This window comes from Rattus rattus, chromosome 11 (assembly GCF_011064425.1).
Source record: "Rattus rattus isolate New Zealand chromosome 11, Rrattus_CSIRO_v1, whole genome shotgun sequence".
NCBI classification, from domain to species: domain Eukaryota; kingdom Metazoa; phylum Chordata; class Mammalia; order Rodentia; family Muridae; genus Rattus; species Rattus rattus.
This window is the reverse complement of record NC_046164.1, coordinates 16,651,646-16,671,745: the sequence shown is the minus strand read 5'-3', so window position 1 is coordinate 16,671,745 and position 20,100 is coordinate 16,651,646. Positions and strand designations below refer to the sequence as shown.

At 38.3% G+C, this 20,100-nt stretch overlaps 1 protein-coding gene across 1 annotated transcript in view; it reads left to right on the top strand.

The window, feature by feature from the left end:
• Window positions 1-20,100, top strand: part of Hfm1 (helicase for meiosis 1) — an 81,995-nt gene that overhangs the window by 17,647 nt on the left and 44,248 nt on the right. Inside the window, exons 6-18 of the mRNA XM_032916541.1 lie at window positions 201-271; window positions 655-787; window positions 1,573-1,724; window positions 2,567-2,644; window positions 2,855-3,010; window positions 5,532-5,732; window positions 5,813-5,901; window positions 8,139-8,182; window positions 8,349-8,450; window positions 8,667-8,812; window positions 10,276-10,370; window positions 11,023-11,156; window positions 14,232-14,279. Coding sequence (XP_032772432.1) covers window positions 201-271; window positions 655-787; window positions 1,573-1,724; window positions 2,567-2,644; window positions 2,855-3,010; window positions 5,532-5,732; window positions 5,813-5,901; window positions 8,139-8,182; window positions 8,349-8,450; window positions 8,667-8,812; window positions 10,276-10,370; window positions 11,023-11,156; window positions 14,232-14,279 — 1,449 coding nt within the window. The remainder of the gene's footprint in view (window positions 1-200; window positions 272-654; window positions 788-1,572; window positions 1,725-2,566; window positions 2,645-2,854; window positions 3,011-5,531; window positions 5,733-5,812; window positions 5,902-8,138; window positions 8,183-8,348; window positions 8,451-8,666; window positions 8,813-10,275; window positions 10,371-11,022; window positions 11,157-14,231; window positions 14,280-20,100) is intronic.

Here is a 20,100-nt window from a genome sequence, read left to right as displayed (position 1 = left end):
AATTGAACCCAGGTCTCTGCAAGAACAAATGCACTTAACTGCCTAGCTGTCTCTCCAGCTCCCTTCCATTCTTTAGATGCGTAATTAATAAGATGCCTTATTATTAGATACTGTGAGTCAACAGCACCAAAACTGAATTTTTAAATTAAAGGTAAACATTTTTAATTCTGAAATATTTAACTCCTTAATATTATTCTAAGCTGCAAAATTTAGAAGTGTATTCAAAGAATTCCCTTACTTCAACTATATTCAATCCAAAGCCTTTGATGATGTAAGTATCTTATACTTGTTTAATTATCTTCATCTTCTCACTAGCTGTGGTCCTGTATGTCTTGAGAGATTAGAAAATACTTGTTAAGTGAGTGCATATGAGTCGTATAGGGGGATTGGTTTGTATTTATTAAATTTATAAGAATTTCATTGAAGGGTAAAGGAATGGCTTTGACTTAGATCCAGCATATCATTTTGACAAAATAGTACGATATGAGAAAATGTGTTGTTATTGAGGTTGTCTAGAACAGGACTACACTTAGGAGTCACAGAGGTAAACATGCTTGAAGCAATACTCCCAATCTTCTTAAAGCACATTTTCTAGAAAATTGAAAATTTATATTAAAATTCCACATATTAGTAATTGGTTCAATTTTATCTCAGCTTCTTTACACAGATAGGAATTTTGTGATTTGTGCCCCCACTGGTTCTGGGAAAACTGTAGTGTTTGAGCTAGCGATAACAAGATTGTTAATGGAAGCACCATTGCCGTGGCTGAACATGAAAGTTGTTTACAGTAAGTATATAAATCAGAGGTTGAAGCAGAAACAAAGTTAATTCCAGGCATAGACATTATTATTTGGTAGCTCAGACATTAAAAAACATTAATTTATTTAGTTGTGGAGCTGCAACTAAACCAATAGACAGCACTTTATCACTGAGCACTACTAGCCGACCAATTCTCCCACACCTTTATTCTTCTTTGTGTGTTTGTGGTACTAGACATTGAGCTCCGCACATGCTCGGTAAGAGCTCTACAACTGCACTATAACTCCAGCCCTCTGTGCATTTTAATAAAAACACGCCACGATTGGATTCATGTCTTACATTAAATTGAAACACTTTTCTAAAGTTGTACATAAAAATATTTGAATCGAGGATTTGAACTTTACACTTATTAAAAGAGGATAGTAAACATGAACAAATGATCATATATCTTATAGTTTTAGAAATTTACATAGAATCATCTATTCTCCTTTTTAGGTGTATATTTTGTAAATATCCCAAAACTAGTATATGTACACAATTTAAAGAAATAACTAATCACAAAAGGCTTCTCATGAAAAGCAGTGATCACTTGCTCCATCTCTCCTGTTTTTAGATTGCCTGAGCAATCACTTCTGTTTCAATTTTCAGTTCTTCTTGGTGATTACTTTTATAGCTTACTAAGTTTGTATTGTTAGTTTTTACTTTGTCAATATTATATAGCAACAAATGTGTTTTTAGCTTGGTTTTATTAACTAGACTTTAAGAAAACATTTAAAAATTATACTGGTGTTCAAAATAAATATATTATTTTAGTGGCACCAATAAAAGCCCTTTGTAGTCAGCGGTTTGATGACTGGAAAGAAAAATTTGGACCGATAGGCTTGACCTGTAAAGAACTTACTGGAGATACAGTAATGGATGACCTGTTTGAGATTCAGCATGCCAATATAATTATGACAACTCCAGTGAGTATTATTTATATTTCATATTTACTTGAGAATATCTATGTTCATTAAGAAAAATTATTAAAGAGAAATACAAAGCATAAGCATGTATTTTCAGTGTAAACAAATGACCATAAAAGCACTAGTATTCAGGAAACGGGCAAGAAATGAGGTCACATGTGAACAGTGAGTAAACCAAGCCAGTCATAAGTGTGGATAATTTATCCCTCATATTTATTTGTCCAAGTGTGTCTTACAGAAGAAGTACCTTGCTTGATAGGGCTTAACAAGGCCTAATTAGCCGCCTACAGAGATGGCTCAGTGGTTCAGAGCACTGCTGCTCTTCCAGGGCACCTGAATGTGATTCCCAGTACTGACATGGTGGCTTACAACCATCTATAACCCCAAATCAGGATGTCTGATGTCCGTTTCTGGTCTTCACTGGCATTCATGCATATATGGCATACACATACATTCAAGCAGAGTATCCACACACATAAATATGAAAAGATGTGACTTGTGGTTTAATAAATACATGGCTAAATAATTTTCAGAGACTAAAGACCCGGTGTTTTAAGACTCTTTTTTTTTTTTTTTTCAGAGCTGGGGATCGAACCCAGGGCCTTGCGCTTCCTAGGCAAGCGCTCTACCACTGAGCTAAACCCCCAACCCCGTGTTTTAAGACTCTTAAAATCATTCAAGTAACTTTTAATCCTCGTCTCTTTGGGGAGATTTTAAAAACTCAACCAAAACATTGCTTGCCCTTGGTTTGTAATATGTCTGATAAAATATATGTGTCCTAATAATACTTTAAATACTTGTAGTTTCCTGATAGATCAGACTCTGTGTACTCTTTTCTATAGGAGAAGTGGGACAGTATGACTAGGAAGTGGAGAGACAACTCCTTCATCCAACTGGTTCGCCTGTTTCTCATTGATGAGGTAGTAAACATACTCACTTTTAGAGATGAACATAAGATGATATTTAAAAAGGATAGAAATAAAAGACATGTTAGTAAAATGGGTATTTAGTCCCTTAAGATGGAAAATGCCTATTTTTCAAGGAAAAGAATTAATATTATTATTGTTTATTTTAGTTGATTAAATACATTTTTAGTTTTATACTTAATATTCTCTCGATTTCTTGCTTAGGTGCATGTTATTAAAGATGAAAACCGTGGTCCAACTCTTGAGGTTGTAGTAAGCAGAATGAAAACTGTCCAGTCTTTATCTAAGACCTTAGAAAACGCCAGCCCTGCTCCAGTGAGGTTTGTAGCTGTATCTGCAACAATTCCCAATGCTGAGGATGTAAGTCGGAATCTTCACCTGCTTCCCTTTTTACTGTCTGTGGAATAGTTAGTCAATTTGATCTCAGAGAAGATATTTCCTTTTGGTCAGTTAATAACTTTAGTAGGAAAGTGTATGTAGAAAGTTAGTGCCAGATTTCGTTGATGTAATAAAGTTATATAGCCATAAATTTTGATAAAATTTAATAAAATGTTTTCAGTACAAATCTGTTATTTGCTTTTATGTAAAATTCATAGTTCTACCTATTTCAGGTACTTTATAACTTGGCTAGTAATGTGTTACATATGATTTGACAGACTAGGATTTGCCCAGCTCTCATGAGAACATACAGGAAAGAGAGGCTGCTTAAGAGAACACAGAGAGAAAGAAAGGAGACGGTTTTACCAGGAGAATTTTACAGAGACGGGTTACAGAAAGAACAAGCTAGACACAGATGAAGACAGAATAAGCAGAGAATGAGAATGAGCCAGAGGATTAGAGCAGATCAGACATGCTGAGAGAGAAGCCAGATTCAGTCAGTCAGCTTGAAGAGGAGTTTGAGCCAGCACAGCTGAGTTGACTACCCAGCCAGAGAGCAGAAAGAACTGGGGAGGGGAGCTTATTGAGCAGTGAGTCTCAGAGCTAGGCCTAGATTAGACTGTATGGAGGGTAGAAGCTCCCAGGACTAGGCCTAGGATAGCAGATGGAGGCAGTAAGTCACGGAGGGGAAAATTACTACAAGGGACTAAAAGATAATAGTGGTTTGCACTATTATTCTATAATCACGTATGACCTTTTCTTTAATTACTAAGCAAACTGCATTTTGTGATATGTATGCTATATGTTTTGCATGCGTGTATGTTTGCACATGCTTGGTGCTCTTGGAGGGCAGTCGAAGGTGTTGGATCCTCTAGAACTGGAGTTGCAGATGCTCGTGAGCTGCCATGTGGGTGCTAGGAACTGAACGTAGGTCCTCTGGAAGACTCAGTCTTCTTAGAAGCTAGTATACAGTCTTACCTTTTCTCACCCCTATTTACTTCCCAGCCTGTTATGGTTTTGGTAATACTTAGAAATTACTTTTGTAAATAGTTGCTATATTGTCTCTTCCAGTGGCAAATTTTGTTTTTATCTTTAAATTCTTATTCTGGTTTTGTTCATGGTCAAGAGCCATATGGAATGTTTATTATTTTAAGTGGGTAGATAGGGTGTAGAGGGCACACGGTCAAGCCCTGGAAAGGTCAGACAAAGGTCAGACACATGGATTGTCTTTCAGAGGAGTGAGGTGCTTGCATGTTGCTCTGGGCAGGCTGGGGAAGAAATGTGCACCTTATAACCTGCCCATGTTTTACCTTCCCTCAGTCAGTGCCCCCAAGGGCCCCAGAATTTATGTTTTGCTTTCCTAGACCCTTTCTACCTAAATCGTGAGAATTGGTTCTAGACCATGAAAGTCCATCCTTATGAGTCATGTCACTTGTGCATCACAACAGCCCAAGTGACTTCTGTGCTATCTTAGGCCAATCCTGATGCCCACAGACTTTGTGTTACCCCAGTCATTCTCCCTAGACCCAAAATCTTGGGCACTGTTTTCTGAGTCAACAGTACCTATCTTTGTGGAAGAAGCCAGTTACCCTCTGAATGTCAATGGAAACATGTCTTAAATTTGCTGTTTGCTGTGACGCTGCAGGAGTCCATGCTGGCAGTGATCCACAAAGGTGAGAATGAAAACTCAGTTGACCTCACCCACCTGGGTCAGACCTGGGGCGTCTGATGCCAGGCCGTTCACTGTCAGCGTGTGTAAAACACCGTGCAACCACTTGCCACAGAACCAGTCACTGATCATTAATTCAAAGACTGCCTCTGAAATGTGCTTTTGGCACTGCCATCTCACAAGAGTTTATTTGGGGTCTGGAGAAATGAGTCAAGAGCTTAAGACCCCTTCCCGGTCTTCCAGAGGATCACAGTTCAGTCACTGCTGCCATGTCAGGACCTCACAACTGCTGTAACTCCAGGTCCCAGAGATCTGATGCACTCCTCTGTCCCCTTATGCCCCCATACATGCATAGCACATGCACACGCATGCGCACACACACAGATGGGTATTTTTAAACAGCTTATTTGTCCCTTGATTAGAAGACCAACATAAGACAGCCATTGCTTTGCTACCATGTTGCTAGTGTTCAGGGAATTCAGAGGTTTCAGCATTTTCAGGAATAGTTCTGAGCAGTGACCAGGAGGTACAGTGCCACAGGGACTTTGATTTTTATGATCAGAATGATTGTAATTCTGTGCTGGGCTCTTATGAGGGAATGTAAACAAAATACTAATGACTAGTCAGAACTCTACCATATGAAGGTGCTACAGTCTTGAACACTGACATTAGTAGCATTTACCAATGTAGAGTAATATTAGTAAAATACGTAATGTTGACAAAAGATGATTTGATTAAATCCTTTCAGACCTTGACTTTAAAGTGATCTAAAGTGTGTTGTTTTTAGCTATAGAACTTTACTAGAAAAAAAGTACATGCTTCTGTTTTTCTCAGATTGCAGAATGGCTTTCAGATGGGGAGAGACCTGCTGTGTGTCTGAAAATGGATGAGAGCCACAGACCTGTGAAACTTCAGAAGGTGGTCCTGGGTTTCCCCAGTAGTAGTAACCAAACTGAATTCAAGTTTGATTTAGCCCTCAACTATAAAGTGTACAGTGTTATACGGACGTACTCCGATCAGAAGCCCACACTGGTGGTATGGACTCTCAGCTGCTGTTTGGGGAGTGGTGTCAGTTGTTAGCCTGAGTGATATGTAATCCTCTGATTTGTTTTCAGTTTTGTGCAACGAGGAAAGGTGTGCAGCAGGCTGCTTCTGTTCTTGTGAAGGACGCTAAGTTTATCATCACCGTGGAGCAGAAACTACGGTGTGTGCAAAGGGAAGGACTTTTGGGGCTCACCCCTTAACCTGGTCTTGAAGCCTAGACTTCTTATGTGTACAGTAACAATATCAGTGCTTTATGGACTGAGTGAGAATACGTAAAAGTGTAAAGACAAAAGTGTGGTATAGGGGAGAGAGGACTGGGTAGTTGTAAATAACTCGGAACCTCTCCTTGCTGGGAGTGAACACACTGGACAGTTGTGCTGTCTGTCACCTTTAGTCAGAATAAGAAGCGTGTGTCTCCCCGCTCACAGACGATGATGAAGGCCTGTGGAATTCTTTGTGCTATAGGAGGTTTATTTGCATAGACTCTGTGTCTTCTTAGGCAAATACTACTGTGTTTTTAGCTGAACCTTTCCATGAGAGACGGAGATATACAGGCTGTGGGCTCCCTTAGAGCAGGACACACACCCCCTCTCTCTCCCCACTGCACACAGTGCAGCTGTTTGTCTCACACGGTTGTTCTCTTGAGCAGACACACGTGCAGCACTTTACCTCCTCTTCCCATCCCTCTTCTTCCCTCATTGCTCAGGAAGGTTTCTGCTTCACCCCTCCCACCACTTTTTTTATCCTCATCATTTTTTATAATTTCCATTGTTTTCAGCAATGAAATGCCAGCATTGGAAGTCATCACATTACAGACACGGATGTGAATTATAGCACTCCATGTTTGCCACTATGTGCTGTCAGGCACGTCATTTCTCTCAGTTTCAACTTGCCTGCCTGCCTGCCTGCCTGCCTGCCTGCCTTCCTTCCTTCCTTCCTGCCTGCCTGCCTGCCTGCCTTCCTTCCTTCCTTCCTTCCTTCCTTCCTTCCTTCCTTCCTTCCTTCCTTCCTTCCTTCCTTCCTTCCTTCTTTCTTTCTTTCTCCAGCTTCAATTGTTTGTTTTACTTTATGTTTGAAACGGGGTCTTGCTGTGTAGCTGAGGCTGACCTCAAATTTGCAATCTTGCCTCTGCCTCCTGAACACTGGGATTACAGGAGTGCCTCAGCGTACTTAGCATCAATGCCTTCCATGTCTTCAATAACCAGTCTCAATATATGAGAATAAACTAGCTTATTAACAATGTGATAGTTAGACAAGGCGACATTTCTGAAGTCCCTGTGTGCAGCACAGCTGTGTTATCAGTGACGTGACATGTCGCTTTGCCTTAGAGAAAATCGTGACTGAGAAAATCATACCTAATAGTTTCATAGCAACAATAAAGACAGAAAACAACAACACGGGGTTTCTTAGATATACCTAAGACCACCCAGAATTCCTTTCTAAAATTATCAAAACTTTCATAATTTCCTCCTCTCCTTAAGCTTGTTTTTTGTTTTTTGTATTTTTGTTGTTTTTTGTTTTTTGTTTTTTTTCATAAAGGAAATGTCCTTATGAATATATGCCAATGGCAGGGAGAAGGACAGAGCGCAGTAGAAAGCTATGCCTACTTCTTTGTTTGTTTGTTTCAGTGTTTCACTTACTAAGGATGCAGTAGAGTTTTAAAGGTTGGCCTTTCTTCCATCTCTGTGACACTAGGAACTGAGGGAGAGCCCTGTGTGGGGAAGGCAGGTGCTGCACCACTGGCCTCCCCAGCCTGGCTTTGCTTCTGTTTTGCAGCACTGGCACAGCTTGTGCCTCGGTCCTTCTGCCCTCATCTCTGTGCTGTCACTAAGGCAGGCCCGAAACTTCTTGTTTCTTACAAACATTATTAGGAAAGTTATGGCGTTGGTTTCTTGTTCTGACCTCATGCATATAATACGTATTTGCATTTTTTTCTAAATTTTTGGTTTAATATTACAGCTAACACACTGAATAGGAAAGCTAAGTATCCCATGCTGCCCCTGCCCTGTGGGCACACATTCGTAAGGCATTTCGTACAGTGTGCTTTGCCTCCTCCCACGCTCCTTCCCCGCTTTACTCTGCTGCCCTGAGATGGGCTCTGCTGTTCAAAGAGAGCTTTCAGTGCCTCCTCCTGCTACAGATGCACCTGGCTTCCACTGCCCAGGGGAGTCCCATACTGTTGGAACCCCCCGCCAGGACAGACTCAGAGAGAGTATGTGAAGAGGGTTTCCTTTCAAAAAACTTGTCAGAGCTGTGGATTTTTGTTTGTTTTGTTTTGTTTTTTTTTTAAAGATAACTTTCAGATGATGGTGTTGTGAAAGTCTCTTTTTAAAATAATAAACTATTTCAGAATTTCCTAATGTTACAGAGAATGACATTAATTTTGTATTTTAATAGGTTGCAGAAGTCTGCATATTCTATAAGGGATTCAAAGCTAAAAGGTAGGTTTAAAGACAAGTTTCCCTTTTTGTTCTGGAAACTGACTCTGCAGTCTCAGATGTGCCTCCAGCCTAGAGATTCTTTGGAATGGCAGGTCTAAATACAGACAGCAGGGTCAGGACTCGTGACATGGCAGCAGTGGCCGACAGGCAGTGTGTCCTACTGTAGATACCTTGGTGTACGGTGTTGGTTACCATCATGCTGGAATGGAGCTGTCAGATAGAAAATTGGTTGAAGAGTTGTTTACTTCTGGAGATCTACCAGTTCTTTGTAAGTAAAACATATTTCTTATAGATGTTAAAATATTCTGAAAAAATATTTTAAGAGAAAAAAGCTTAAATAAGTCTATTTCTTCCAAGACTTAAAGAGAACTGTACATGTGTATTACAGTAAATTTTTGTAAGGTTGAATTCTTTATCATTTTATAAGCAAATATCCTCCCAGGACAATAAAGTTATACGGCTTGGTTATCATTCGATCTGATAGTTACCACAAGTACTCTAGCTATGGGAGTGAACTTGCCGGCTCACCTGGTCGTTATAAAGTCCACCATGCACTACACTGGAGGTGCGTTTGAAGAGTACAGCGAGACAGACATCCTGCAGATGATTGGAAGAGCTGGCAGGCCCCAGGTAAGGGACAATAGCTTTTCTTTTCCCTTTTTTTTTTTTTTTTTTTTTTTGACATTCTAAATATAGCAAAGAAGGGGGCTTGTGTGGTTTTAATTTGCATTTCAAATTAGATAATATTGAAAAATAATATAATTTAAGAATCAACTTTAGTGGTAGAATAAACATAAAAAGACTTAGATACACTTCGTATTCCAGCTTTCTCTAAGCTGCTCTCTGCAAATGAAGGGAATGTGAAAGGGATTTTAAAGGACCTTTCCGTCTCACCTTATTGTGTGAATGAAGATGTTTGGTCACTCGCAGGTTTGTTTTAGGAAATAGCTCTCTATATGTGGCTGAGGCTGAACTCAAACTGGCCCTCGTTCTGGCCCCGCGTCTTCAGTAGTGAGATTACAGGCATTTGCCACGTGTCAGGCCATCTTGGCATTTTAGACAGGCAGTTTTTCCCTGTGAAGGGCCGTTGTGCAGTAAAGAATGTGAAACATCCCAGGGTTGTAGCATTAAATGTTATAATTAAACGTTTGAATGCGGAAGAGAACATCCTGGAAGAAAATCAATTTTAAAGTATAAAAATGTTATATCACACAAGTTTTTAATTTTAGGGGATAAATTAAATGTATCAAGTTATGTGGCATTGTAGTTATGCTGTGATGAAACACCGTTTTGACCAAGAGCAAGCTGGGGAGGAAAGGGTTTATTTGACTTACACTTCCACATTGTAGCTCATCACTGAAGGAAGCCAGGACAGGAACTGCACAGGGCAGAACCTGAAGGCAGGAGCTGATACAGAGGCATGGAGGGTGCTGATCACTGGCTTACACCCCATGGCTTGTTCAGCTGCTTCTTACAGAGCCCAGGACCACAGCCAAAGGATGGCCCCACCCACAATGGGCCAGGCCCTCCCCCAGATACTACTTAAGAAAATGACCAACAGGCTTGCCTGCAGTCCCTGCTTTTTTTTTTTTTTTTTTTTTTTGTCTACTTTATTTTTGTTTTCTAGTTTACTTCAGTAGTTGAGGGATGAAAGAGAACTTGTCAACTAGTATACCTTTAATTGTGATGTTATGTATTCTTTTCTAAAAATTACCTTTAATCTCTTTTTGCAGTCCAGTCATTACCCAGTCTACCCTCCAACAGTTCCTCATTCCATTTCTTAAGTGAGATTCGCTCCTTTCAGATGACTTTAACTTATCAGCATATATGAAAACTACATTAAATCTTAAATTTTTTATTCAGTTTACAGAGATTTATTTTGACTTTAACATTGTCAAAATTAAGTTATATTGAAACAAAAGTGATATTTACTTGGAAGATACTTGAGAGATTTTTTTTAAATTAAACTTTTGTTAATATTAAAATTCAGTAGCTGATTTTAGTCCTTTCCATTCAGTGTGAAATGAAAGTTCTGAGGAGAAGGTGCTGGCCTATGTGTGCTCAGTCTCTCCAGTCTCTGTGCTCTGTTGCAGTTTGACACCACAGCTACTGCAGTTATTATGACTCGACTAAGTACAAGAGAGAAGTATGTTCAGATGCTAGCTTGTAATGACACTGTGGAAAGCAGGTAAGGAGAGCAGTTCCCAAAGAAAGGTAACTAGTCTGACTTGTTTCTCCTTTAATGTATGGAAAGGAAATTCGGTTTAGGGATTTCCTAAGGCCATTTTCTTGGGATAGTCTAACAATTTAACTGTAAAACATGTAATTTTAGGAATTAAATAGATTTATTTAAAGACAACAGAGTTATCTAGTGATTATTAATACACAATAGTACATATCTTTGTTATAAAATCCTAAAAAGTAATAAGGTCTTTTTAATTATTAGTATATTATAACATATGAGAATGTTGTAATTTTAAATTTACTCTCAGTAAGAGAAATGTTTTCATACCTTGAGCTTCATTTTATAATGAGAGAATAATATCTGGGATGGTCTCAGTGTGCAGTGAGCACTCCTCTTTGGGAAAGTAGGACATAATCCTCACTACTGTCACCACAGTGGCCTTTACAAAAGCGTGTATTTTAGATTTGTGAAGTAAGGAGAAACCTCAATTCTCTAAGATCTTGACTGCCTTTTTAAGATTTTCTGTTATATTTTTTAAAAACTTTTCATTGATTATTAATTAAAGTAGCAACTAACATTTATATATATTATTAAAGCTTACAAAGTAATATTTATGTACTTGAAATTCACATTAACCATGCAGTTCCCCTGTCAGTTTGCACAGACATCTTATTGAGCACCTGAACGCAGAGATAGTGCTGCGCACCATCACAGACGTGAGCATCGCCCTGGACTGGATCCGGTCCACACTGCTGTATATCAGAGCTCTGAAAAACCCATCTCACTATGGTTCGTTACTCTGACCTGAAGATTTCAGGGTTTCTATTTGTACTGTTACAGAATAGATTGCAGAAACTAATAAGCAACAGAAAAAAATAGTACCAGTCACCAATATATTCAGAGGTAAGAGTAGGCAAAATGAGAGTACACTGTCTGCTCTACTCCTAGTCCTTTAATAAACTTTGAAACCAACACTGTTAAAAATAGACTCGGTGGAAGAAAAAGTCAAGTATATAAACTAATTTGACATAAGTTAAAGTTTTAAAGTTTTTAATTTTTCTCATATTTATTATTCAGCTGCTCTCTCATTCTAAATTTGTAGCTGTTCATCTTCCAATTTAATAAGAACACAAATAATAAAAGCAAATAAGGTATAATTTTCCATTTTTATGCAAACAATGTCCCATTGTAATAGTTTTCTAACAAATTACTTAAAACACAACATCTTGGAACAACTGACATTTATTATCTCATGCAGTTTATGAAGCCAAGAGTCTCAGCTAGGAGGTCTGGAGTGCAGTCTCTCTTGAGGAGCTGGCAGCATGTCAGTCAAGCTGCAGTGACCTGAAGGCCTGGCAGGGCCTGCCAGCTCATCCAGAAGGCTGTCCATAGAACTCTAGGCTGTAGAGGCTTTCTGTTTTCAGTGTGGCCTTTTCCTGCATCTCTCTTCCTGCAGGAAGAGCAATAAAAGACAGGCTGGCTACGTAAAAGCTGCATTTCCTTATTTGTAACTGTAGTCACACATCACCACTTAGTTCAAAACAAGTTACTCGTCTTGGCCACCTGCAGGGGGAGGAACCCAGTTCAGCTTTTGTAGGGAGGAATATGAAATTGTTAGGAGCATTGCTTTAGAACATAAGTATTTGCTGTGTGGCTTTGGCAAACCATGAATCACAGAAATCTCCGGCCCTAGCCTCTCAGCACTCGGAGCTGTATGCCTCCACTGTGACTGTATTTAAGCTGCTCCTGTTCCACTGTTCTGCACTTCCCTTTGCAGTAGACTTTCTGTTTGATCCAGCGTTAGGCTAGCGTGTACAGTGTAGAGAGGCTTCACTGGGACGTGTTCTTCACGCCTGTTGTCGTGCTTTCTTGTTTACTTCCTTACTCTGCTTTCCCTCTCCACAGCCCTGTGACTGGAGCTTCAGGTCCCCACAGACAGGGTTCCTTCTGCATTGTTTCTCCTGGTCCATTACCCTCTCCATCATCCCTAAGGTCTCCCCTCTCACCTGTGCTTCCATCCCGTCACACACAAACACACGCACACACTTAAGTCTGGACCACATGCATGAGTCTGGCTTGTTTCTCTGAAGTGACCTTCATTACCATTTATTTTCCTGTATATCTCATGATTTAATTTTTCTTTATGGCTAGAAAAATCCATTGTCTCCGTATGTCCATTCTTTATGCATTCATCCCAGCCCCTTCCTGTTGTGAGGAATGCAGCAGTGTACATGGGTGGGCATGCATCCCTGTGGGGCAGGCTGACTAGGCGTCCCTTGGTTATTTACCTAGGGGTGGTAAACTTCCCCATAATTCTGTTTTTAAAATGAAAAGGATTTATTTTACTTGTGTATTTGTAGTATATATGTCTGTCAGGTGAGTGTGCATGTATATCTAGGTAGCAGTGAGCGGAGTCTAAAAGAAAGCACCACACGTCCTCCTCGGTCACTGTGCACTCCTTGAGGGAGGGTTTCTAACTGAACTCGAACTTGAGCTTTCTTACCTAGTTATCCTCCTGTCTCCACCTCCCTGAGAGCTAGTTACAGGCAAGTTGAGCTGCTGACATGGGTGCTGGGAACCAAACTCAGACCCTCTGCAAGAGAAGGTGAGCTCTTAACCAGCCCCACCCTCATGTCTAAGCAGTTCTAGTTACCCGTATGCTCATCTTAAAGCTTACCCACTGTTATCAACACTGTGTCTGCACATGTGTGGATTCATCTTCATGCTGACTTCCTAGAAGTGAAGTTTCTAGCTCAGAGTACCCATCATTTTAAATATAGTGCTCGTTGCTAAGTTATTGTCCTTAGTGGCTTACATGGTTGTCAACAGTTCTTGAGAGTACTGTATTCACATATACCCTGTGGGGGGGATACTTGTATCTTTTTTATCAGTGTTATGCAAAATTCATCTATGTCCCACTTTGCATTTCTTTCTCCTTGTGAGTAATTTATTTTGTAGTGAATTTTTTATATTGTATTATCACAGTAAATGACAGAAATCTTAGGTATAAAAGTTAAATTATATTGATATAAAAGTAAAATTAAGTATATATGAAGACACAGACACCTACATACCACAGTCCAGTATATAGAAGGTTTTCCACAAGTATGTTCATGTTCTATTATATTTCTTGAACTAGAGGTAAACGGAAGTATTTCCTTTTTTGCTTCAGTTTCTTTTAGTTCATGGTGTTCATAGGATTGCTTCAAATTCCTTTTGTTATTACAGTATAAACCCAGTTGTATCAATATGCCACGTTTCAATCAGTTGTTTTGTGGATGGATGTATAGATCACCTGAGTAGAAGTACACCTGTCTTGGGGTTGGGATTTAGTCAGTGGTAGAGCGCTTGCCTAGGAAGCGCAAGGCCCTGGGTTCGATCCCCAGCCCGAAAAAAAAAAAAAAAAAAAGAACCAAAAAAAAAAAGAAGTACACCTGTCTCAAGTGCACTCACCACACAGACATGAAGACATAATTAAACATAGTAAAAAGATCTTTAAGATCTTTAAACTGATTCTACATGCTTCTTGCTCAATAGTTTCACATTACTTAATTCAGTTAAGAAAACAAGATATAGTCAGTTGATATTGAAAAGATTTCAAAATAGTGGTTTTGTTCTATGAATATTTAAGCCTTTTTGAGCTCAGTAAACTGATATTAATCTATATAAAATGTAGATACAATTTTTATGTGAGGTTTAAATTGAACCTATAAAGACTAATTAAATACACTGATTTTTTTTCTTTTTTTTCGGAGCTGAGGACCGAACCCAGGGCCTTGCGCTTGCTAGGCAAGCGCTCTACCACTGAGCTAAATCCACAACCCCACTGATTTTTTTTTTAAATAAAAGTTTTATCACTTACAGGTTTTATATCTGGATTGAACAAAGATGGAATTGAAGCAAAATTACAAGGTTAGAAATATTTCCTTTTAATATATATGTATATATATATTGTATAAAATTTAATGAAAATATTAGTTACTAAAGAAATAAGAATATGCTTTTGTAAATTATTTAAAAAGTAAAATTGTCAGAAAAATATTTATTTTTCATGGACAAAACTTGGCATGTTTAGTTTTTTTATATTTACTGATTAATTCTGTCAGAATATCTGCTTGTATATAAAGTGTAAACTTGGCTAATTTTGGTTCTGTTTTTTAAATAACCTTGATCTCTGAAAACATTTCCAATAGATTAAATGCTTTTTTTTTAGATTAATTTTAATTGAAAATATAATCCTGAATTTATTGTGGATTCTTATTCAAATCTGTGTAATATTTCCCTTTCAAATTTCAACTTTAATACTTTACTATGTATCTTTTAAAGTATAAAAATTCAAAAAGTATTTATTGGAATTAAACATTGCTGTGTCTTCATTGTGTTGAGATTTTCAGTAAAAGTAAATAATTTTGGATCCAGTAACAATAGTAATTTTAATTTGTTCTCTGAATAGCTATATGTGGCAAATACAAATACAGAGATAAGGATAAAGTAATAAATTATCTCACCTAAAGCATAAATATGTTAGGAACTAGTTAGGACAGAGGCTGAAGGCCAGGGGACCATTCTGAGGCTCTGGGCTCCTTCAGGTCCAAGTGTGCTGGGCCCACTCATCTCTGCATTTCCCTTGGAGGAAGGACAGTAGCACAGTAACCTCTAAGAGCTGTATAGTAACCCTGAGAATAGAATGCAGAGTTTCATAGTGCCTACAAGATAGAGCATGACAGCTCCTGCCTCTGTCTCTGACTTCATTCCTTGTCCCTTTCTTTATTTCTTTTTCTTATCTCCAAATTGGTCCTTGTATAGTTACAGTGTACCCATTGTCACTATGTTAGCTAGAGTGTGCTCACTGTCACTATGTTAGCTAGAGTGTGCTCACTGTCACTATGTTATCTACAGTGTGCTCACTGTCACTATGTTATCTACAGTGTGCTCACTGTCACTATGTTATCTACAGTGTGCTCACTGTCACTATGTTATCTACAGTGTGCTCACTGTCACTGTTATCTACAGTGTGCTCACTGTCACTATGTTAGCTACAGTGTGCTCACTGTCACTATGTTATCTACAGTGTGCTCACTGTCACTATGATATGCTACAGTGTGTTCACTGTCATTCAGGGTCTTGTCATCTAATGCTCCTTGCTCTTGGAACATTCTTAAGTATTTTACATGACTTATACTTTTATTTCAACTAAGTCTCTGTTCAAATGCCCACATTTCAGAGAGCTCTTCCTTGCTGTTTTATTTAAATCTATCTTCATTTAAAGATAAAATAACTTTCATGTTGTGGTTATTACTATTTTTCTTGTTCTTGGAAAAAATGCCTTTATTATGAAAACTAGGGATATCCATATTTTATACGGAAATTATATGGCTAAATGAGAAATGCATGTAAACCTTAGTTAAGTGCTTAAAAACTATTATTTAAAAAAAAAACATTTCTCAGCTTTAGTTTTTTATAGTAGTTTCCAATACCAAAAGTGTATTACTTGTTTATTGGTTTTTTTTTTCATTAAAATGCAAGCTCTACATGTATGAGGAAATGTGTACTGTCCACTATACACTTAAACTTTAGAGTGATGCTCAGCATATAGGATAGTAAGAATCCCCTGTGACTGAGTGACTGTTAGTGGATATGATATGCTCCTCTCTTCAGGATTGGGCAGGGTGCATTGCTTACTCTGCTCTGAACTGGGCTGTTGCACAGGGCAGTGAGGACATGATTAGGATAAGCAGTAGGGTATGATTAGAAGGCATTCACTAGTTCCTGTCAGTTACTTGCTTGAATTAGCATTACTTCCTGTTCAGCAGTTTCTGAAAGCACACATGGCAGCCTCTCCAGAGAAATAGAAGTAAAAAACTAAAACATATCAGCTAAAAAAATAAATAAATAAATGCTTTTTTCCAATAAAGTAGCAAACAGGATGAGGGGTGAGACTGGCAAGATTGAGACAAATTTTGTAGAACTCTAACTCTATACTTTGGAAGCAAGAGAATGGGCAGTGAGGTCCATAAATGTTATAACCTTACTAAGGCAACTATGAAAAATGAGGGTAGCAAACAGGAAGCAGTAATGACCCCTTCTGCTGTGGGCATCTGCAGCCCCTCAAATCACACAAAAGTAGATAGAGAGCAGCAAATGGTTCGATATGATGCTAAAGTACACACTGCTGGGTGCAGAGTTAGGAAGTTAATGACACTTGTGAAGTTGTGTGTGGGACTGCATGCAACAGGTGGAGCATGCCTTGGGTTCCACTATGCAAATGAGGGAGAGGGCCCTGGGCTCCACTGTGCACAGGAGGGAGAGGGCCCGAGCCCCCTGTAAAGTCAGGCAGTGGAACTGTTAAATTTCTTCCTGCTCCAGCATGTTCCCTTCTTGGGAGTGTATCTTTACTGAATACATTCTGCCACTTTTCTGGATCCTATCTATGTGCCTGTACATTTCCTTGACCTGTAGGTGCCCTTTGAATTCGGGTGTCAGCCAGTATCATTTTGTGCTATTATATGTTTGATAAAAGTTTAAAAGAAAAATAAATGCCACAATGGAGAAGAGATAAAAAAACAGTTCCCTAGACCTGGAACAAGTAATTCAGCCTCAATTCTTTAGTTTCCCAATGTGTATATGTAAGTAATATTTTTGCATGTTTTTTTAATTTTTGAGAATTAATTAAAGTAATACATATATATCATTTCAAATGTCCCAAGTGCTGAATGATATTTAGCATATTTAATTGGATGTTATGTTTTTGAGTTTTTTCCTTGCTTTTTAAAAGACTCCAAAAATTACAGAAAGCCCACATATACATGGAAGTTGAACAACACTCTACTCAATGATAACTTGGTCAAGGAAGAAATAAAGAACAAAATTAAAGATTTATTAATGAAAATGAAGGTACAACATGCCCAAACTTATGGGACACAATGAAAGCAGTGCTAAGATGAAAACTCATAGCTCTAAGTCCCTCCAAAAAGAAACAAGAGAGAGCATACATCATCAGCTTGACAGCACACCTAAAAAGCTCTAGAACAAAAAGAAGCAAATACACCCAAGAGGAGTAGAAGGCAGGAAATAATCAAACTCAGTGCTGAAATCAACCAAGTAGAAACAAATAGGACTATACAAAGAATCAACAAAACCAGGAGCTAGTTCTTTAAGAAAATCAACAAGATAGATAAACCCTTAGCCAGTCTAACAAGAGGGCACAGAGATTGTGTCCAAATTAACAAAATCAGAAATGAAAAGGGAGATATAACAACAGAATCTGAGGAAGTTAAAAAAAAAATCAGATCCTATTACAAAAATCTATTTTCAACAAAACTGGAAAATCTGGAGGAAATGGACAATTTTCTAGACAGATACCAGGTACCAAAGTTAAATCAGGAACAGATAAAGCATAACTAAAGAGCCCCATAACTCCTAAAGAAATAGAAGCAGTTATTAAAAGTCTCCCAACCAAAAAGAGCCCAGGTCCAGACGGGTTTAGTGCAGAATTCTATCAGACCTTCAAAGAAGACCTCATACCAATACTGTCCAAACTGTTCCACAAAATAGAAACAGACGGAGCACTACCAAATTCCTTCTACGAAGCCACAATTACTCTTATACCTAAACCACACAAAGACCCAACAAAGAAAGGGAACTTCAGATCAATTTCCCTTATGAATATTGACTCAAAAATACTCAATAAAATTCTCACAAACCGAATCCAAGAACACATCAAAACAATTATCCATCATGATAAAGTAGGCTTCATCCCAGGGATGCAAGGATGGTTCAATATATGGAAATCCATCAATGTAATCCACTATATAAACAAACTCAAAGAAAAAAAAAACACATGATCATTTCATTAGATGCTGAGAAAGCATTTGACAAAATTCATCACCTCTTCATGATAAAAGCCCTGGAAAGATCAGGAATTCAAGGCCCATACCTAAACATAGTAAAAGCAATATACAGCAAACCAGTATCTAACATTAAACTAAATGGAAAGAAACTTGAAGCAATCCCACTAAAATCAGTGACTAGACAAGGCTGCCCATTCTCTCCCTACTTATTCAATATAGTACTTGAAGTCCTAGCCAGAGCAATCAGATAACAAAAGGAGGTCAAAGGGATACAAATTGGAAAGGAAGAAGTCAAAATATCATTATTTGCAGATGATATGATAGTATACTTGAGTAACCCCAAAAGTTCCACCAGAGAACTACTAAGCCTGATAAACAACTTCAGCAAAGTGGCTGGTTATAAAATTAACTCAAACAAATCAGTAGCCTTCCTCTGCTCAAAGGATAAACAGACTGAGAAAGAAATTAGGGAAATGACACCCTTCACAATAGTCCCAAATAATATGAAATACCTTGTTGTGACTTTAACCAAGCAAGTGAAAGATCTGTATGACAAGAACTTCAAGTCTCTGAAGAAAAAAAATTGAAGAAGATCTCAGAAAATGGAAAGATCTCCCATGTTCACAGATTGACAGGATTAATATAGTAAAAATGGCCATTTTGCCAAAAGCACTCTACAGGTTCAATGCAATCCCCATCAAAATTCCAACTCAATTCCTTATAGAGATAGAAAAAGCAATTTGCAAATTCATTTGTAATAACAAAAAACACAGGATATCGAAAACTACACTCAAGAATAAAAGAACTTCTGGGGGAATCACCATCCCTGACTTCAAGCAGTATTGCAGAGCAATAGTGATTAAAAATTGTATGGTTTTGGTACAGAGAGAGACAGGTAGATCAGTAGAATAGAATTGAAGACCCAGAAATGATCCCACACATCTATGGTCAATTGATCTTTGACAAAGGAGCTAAAACCATCTAATAGAAAAAAGATAGCATTTTCAACAAATGGTGCTGGTTCAACTGGAGGTCAGCATGTATAAGAATGCAAATCAATCCATTTTTATCACCCTGTACAAAGATTAAGTCCAAGTGGATCAAGGACCTCCACATCACACCAAATATACTCCAACTAATAGAAGAAAATGTGGGGAAGATTCTCGGTCACATGGGCACTGGGGAAAATTTCCTGGACAAAACACCAATGGCTTATGCTCTAAGATCAAGAATCAACAAGTGGAACCTCATAAAACTGCAAAGCTTCTGTAAGGCAAAGGACACTCTCATTAGGACAAATCTGCAACCAACAGATTAGGAAAAGATCTTTACCAATCCTAAATCTGATAGAGGGCTAATATCCAAAATATACAAAGAACTCAAGAAGTTAGACTCCAGAGAGCCAAACAACCCTATTAAAAATGGGGTACAGAGCTAAACAAGGAATTCTCAGTTGAGGAACATAGAATGGCTGAGAAGTACCTAAAGAAATGTTCAACATCCTTAGTCATCAGGGAAATACAAGTCAAAACAACTCTGAGATTCTACTCACACCAGTCAGAATGGCTAAGATAAAAAACTCAGGTGACAACAGATGCTGGCAAGGATGTGGAGAAAGGAACACTCCTCTATTGTTGGTGGGATTGTAAACTGGTACAACCACTCTGGAGGTTCCTCAGAAAATTGGACATTACACTACTTGAGGACCCTGCTATATGTCTCCTGGGCATATACTCAAAAGCTGTTCCAACATACAACAAAGACACACGCTCCACTATGTTCATAGCAGCCTTATTGATAATAGTCAGAAACTGGAAAGAACACAGATGCCCTTCAACAGAGGAATGGATACAGAAAACATGGTACATCTACACAATGGAGTA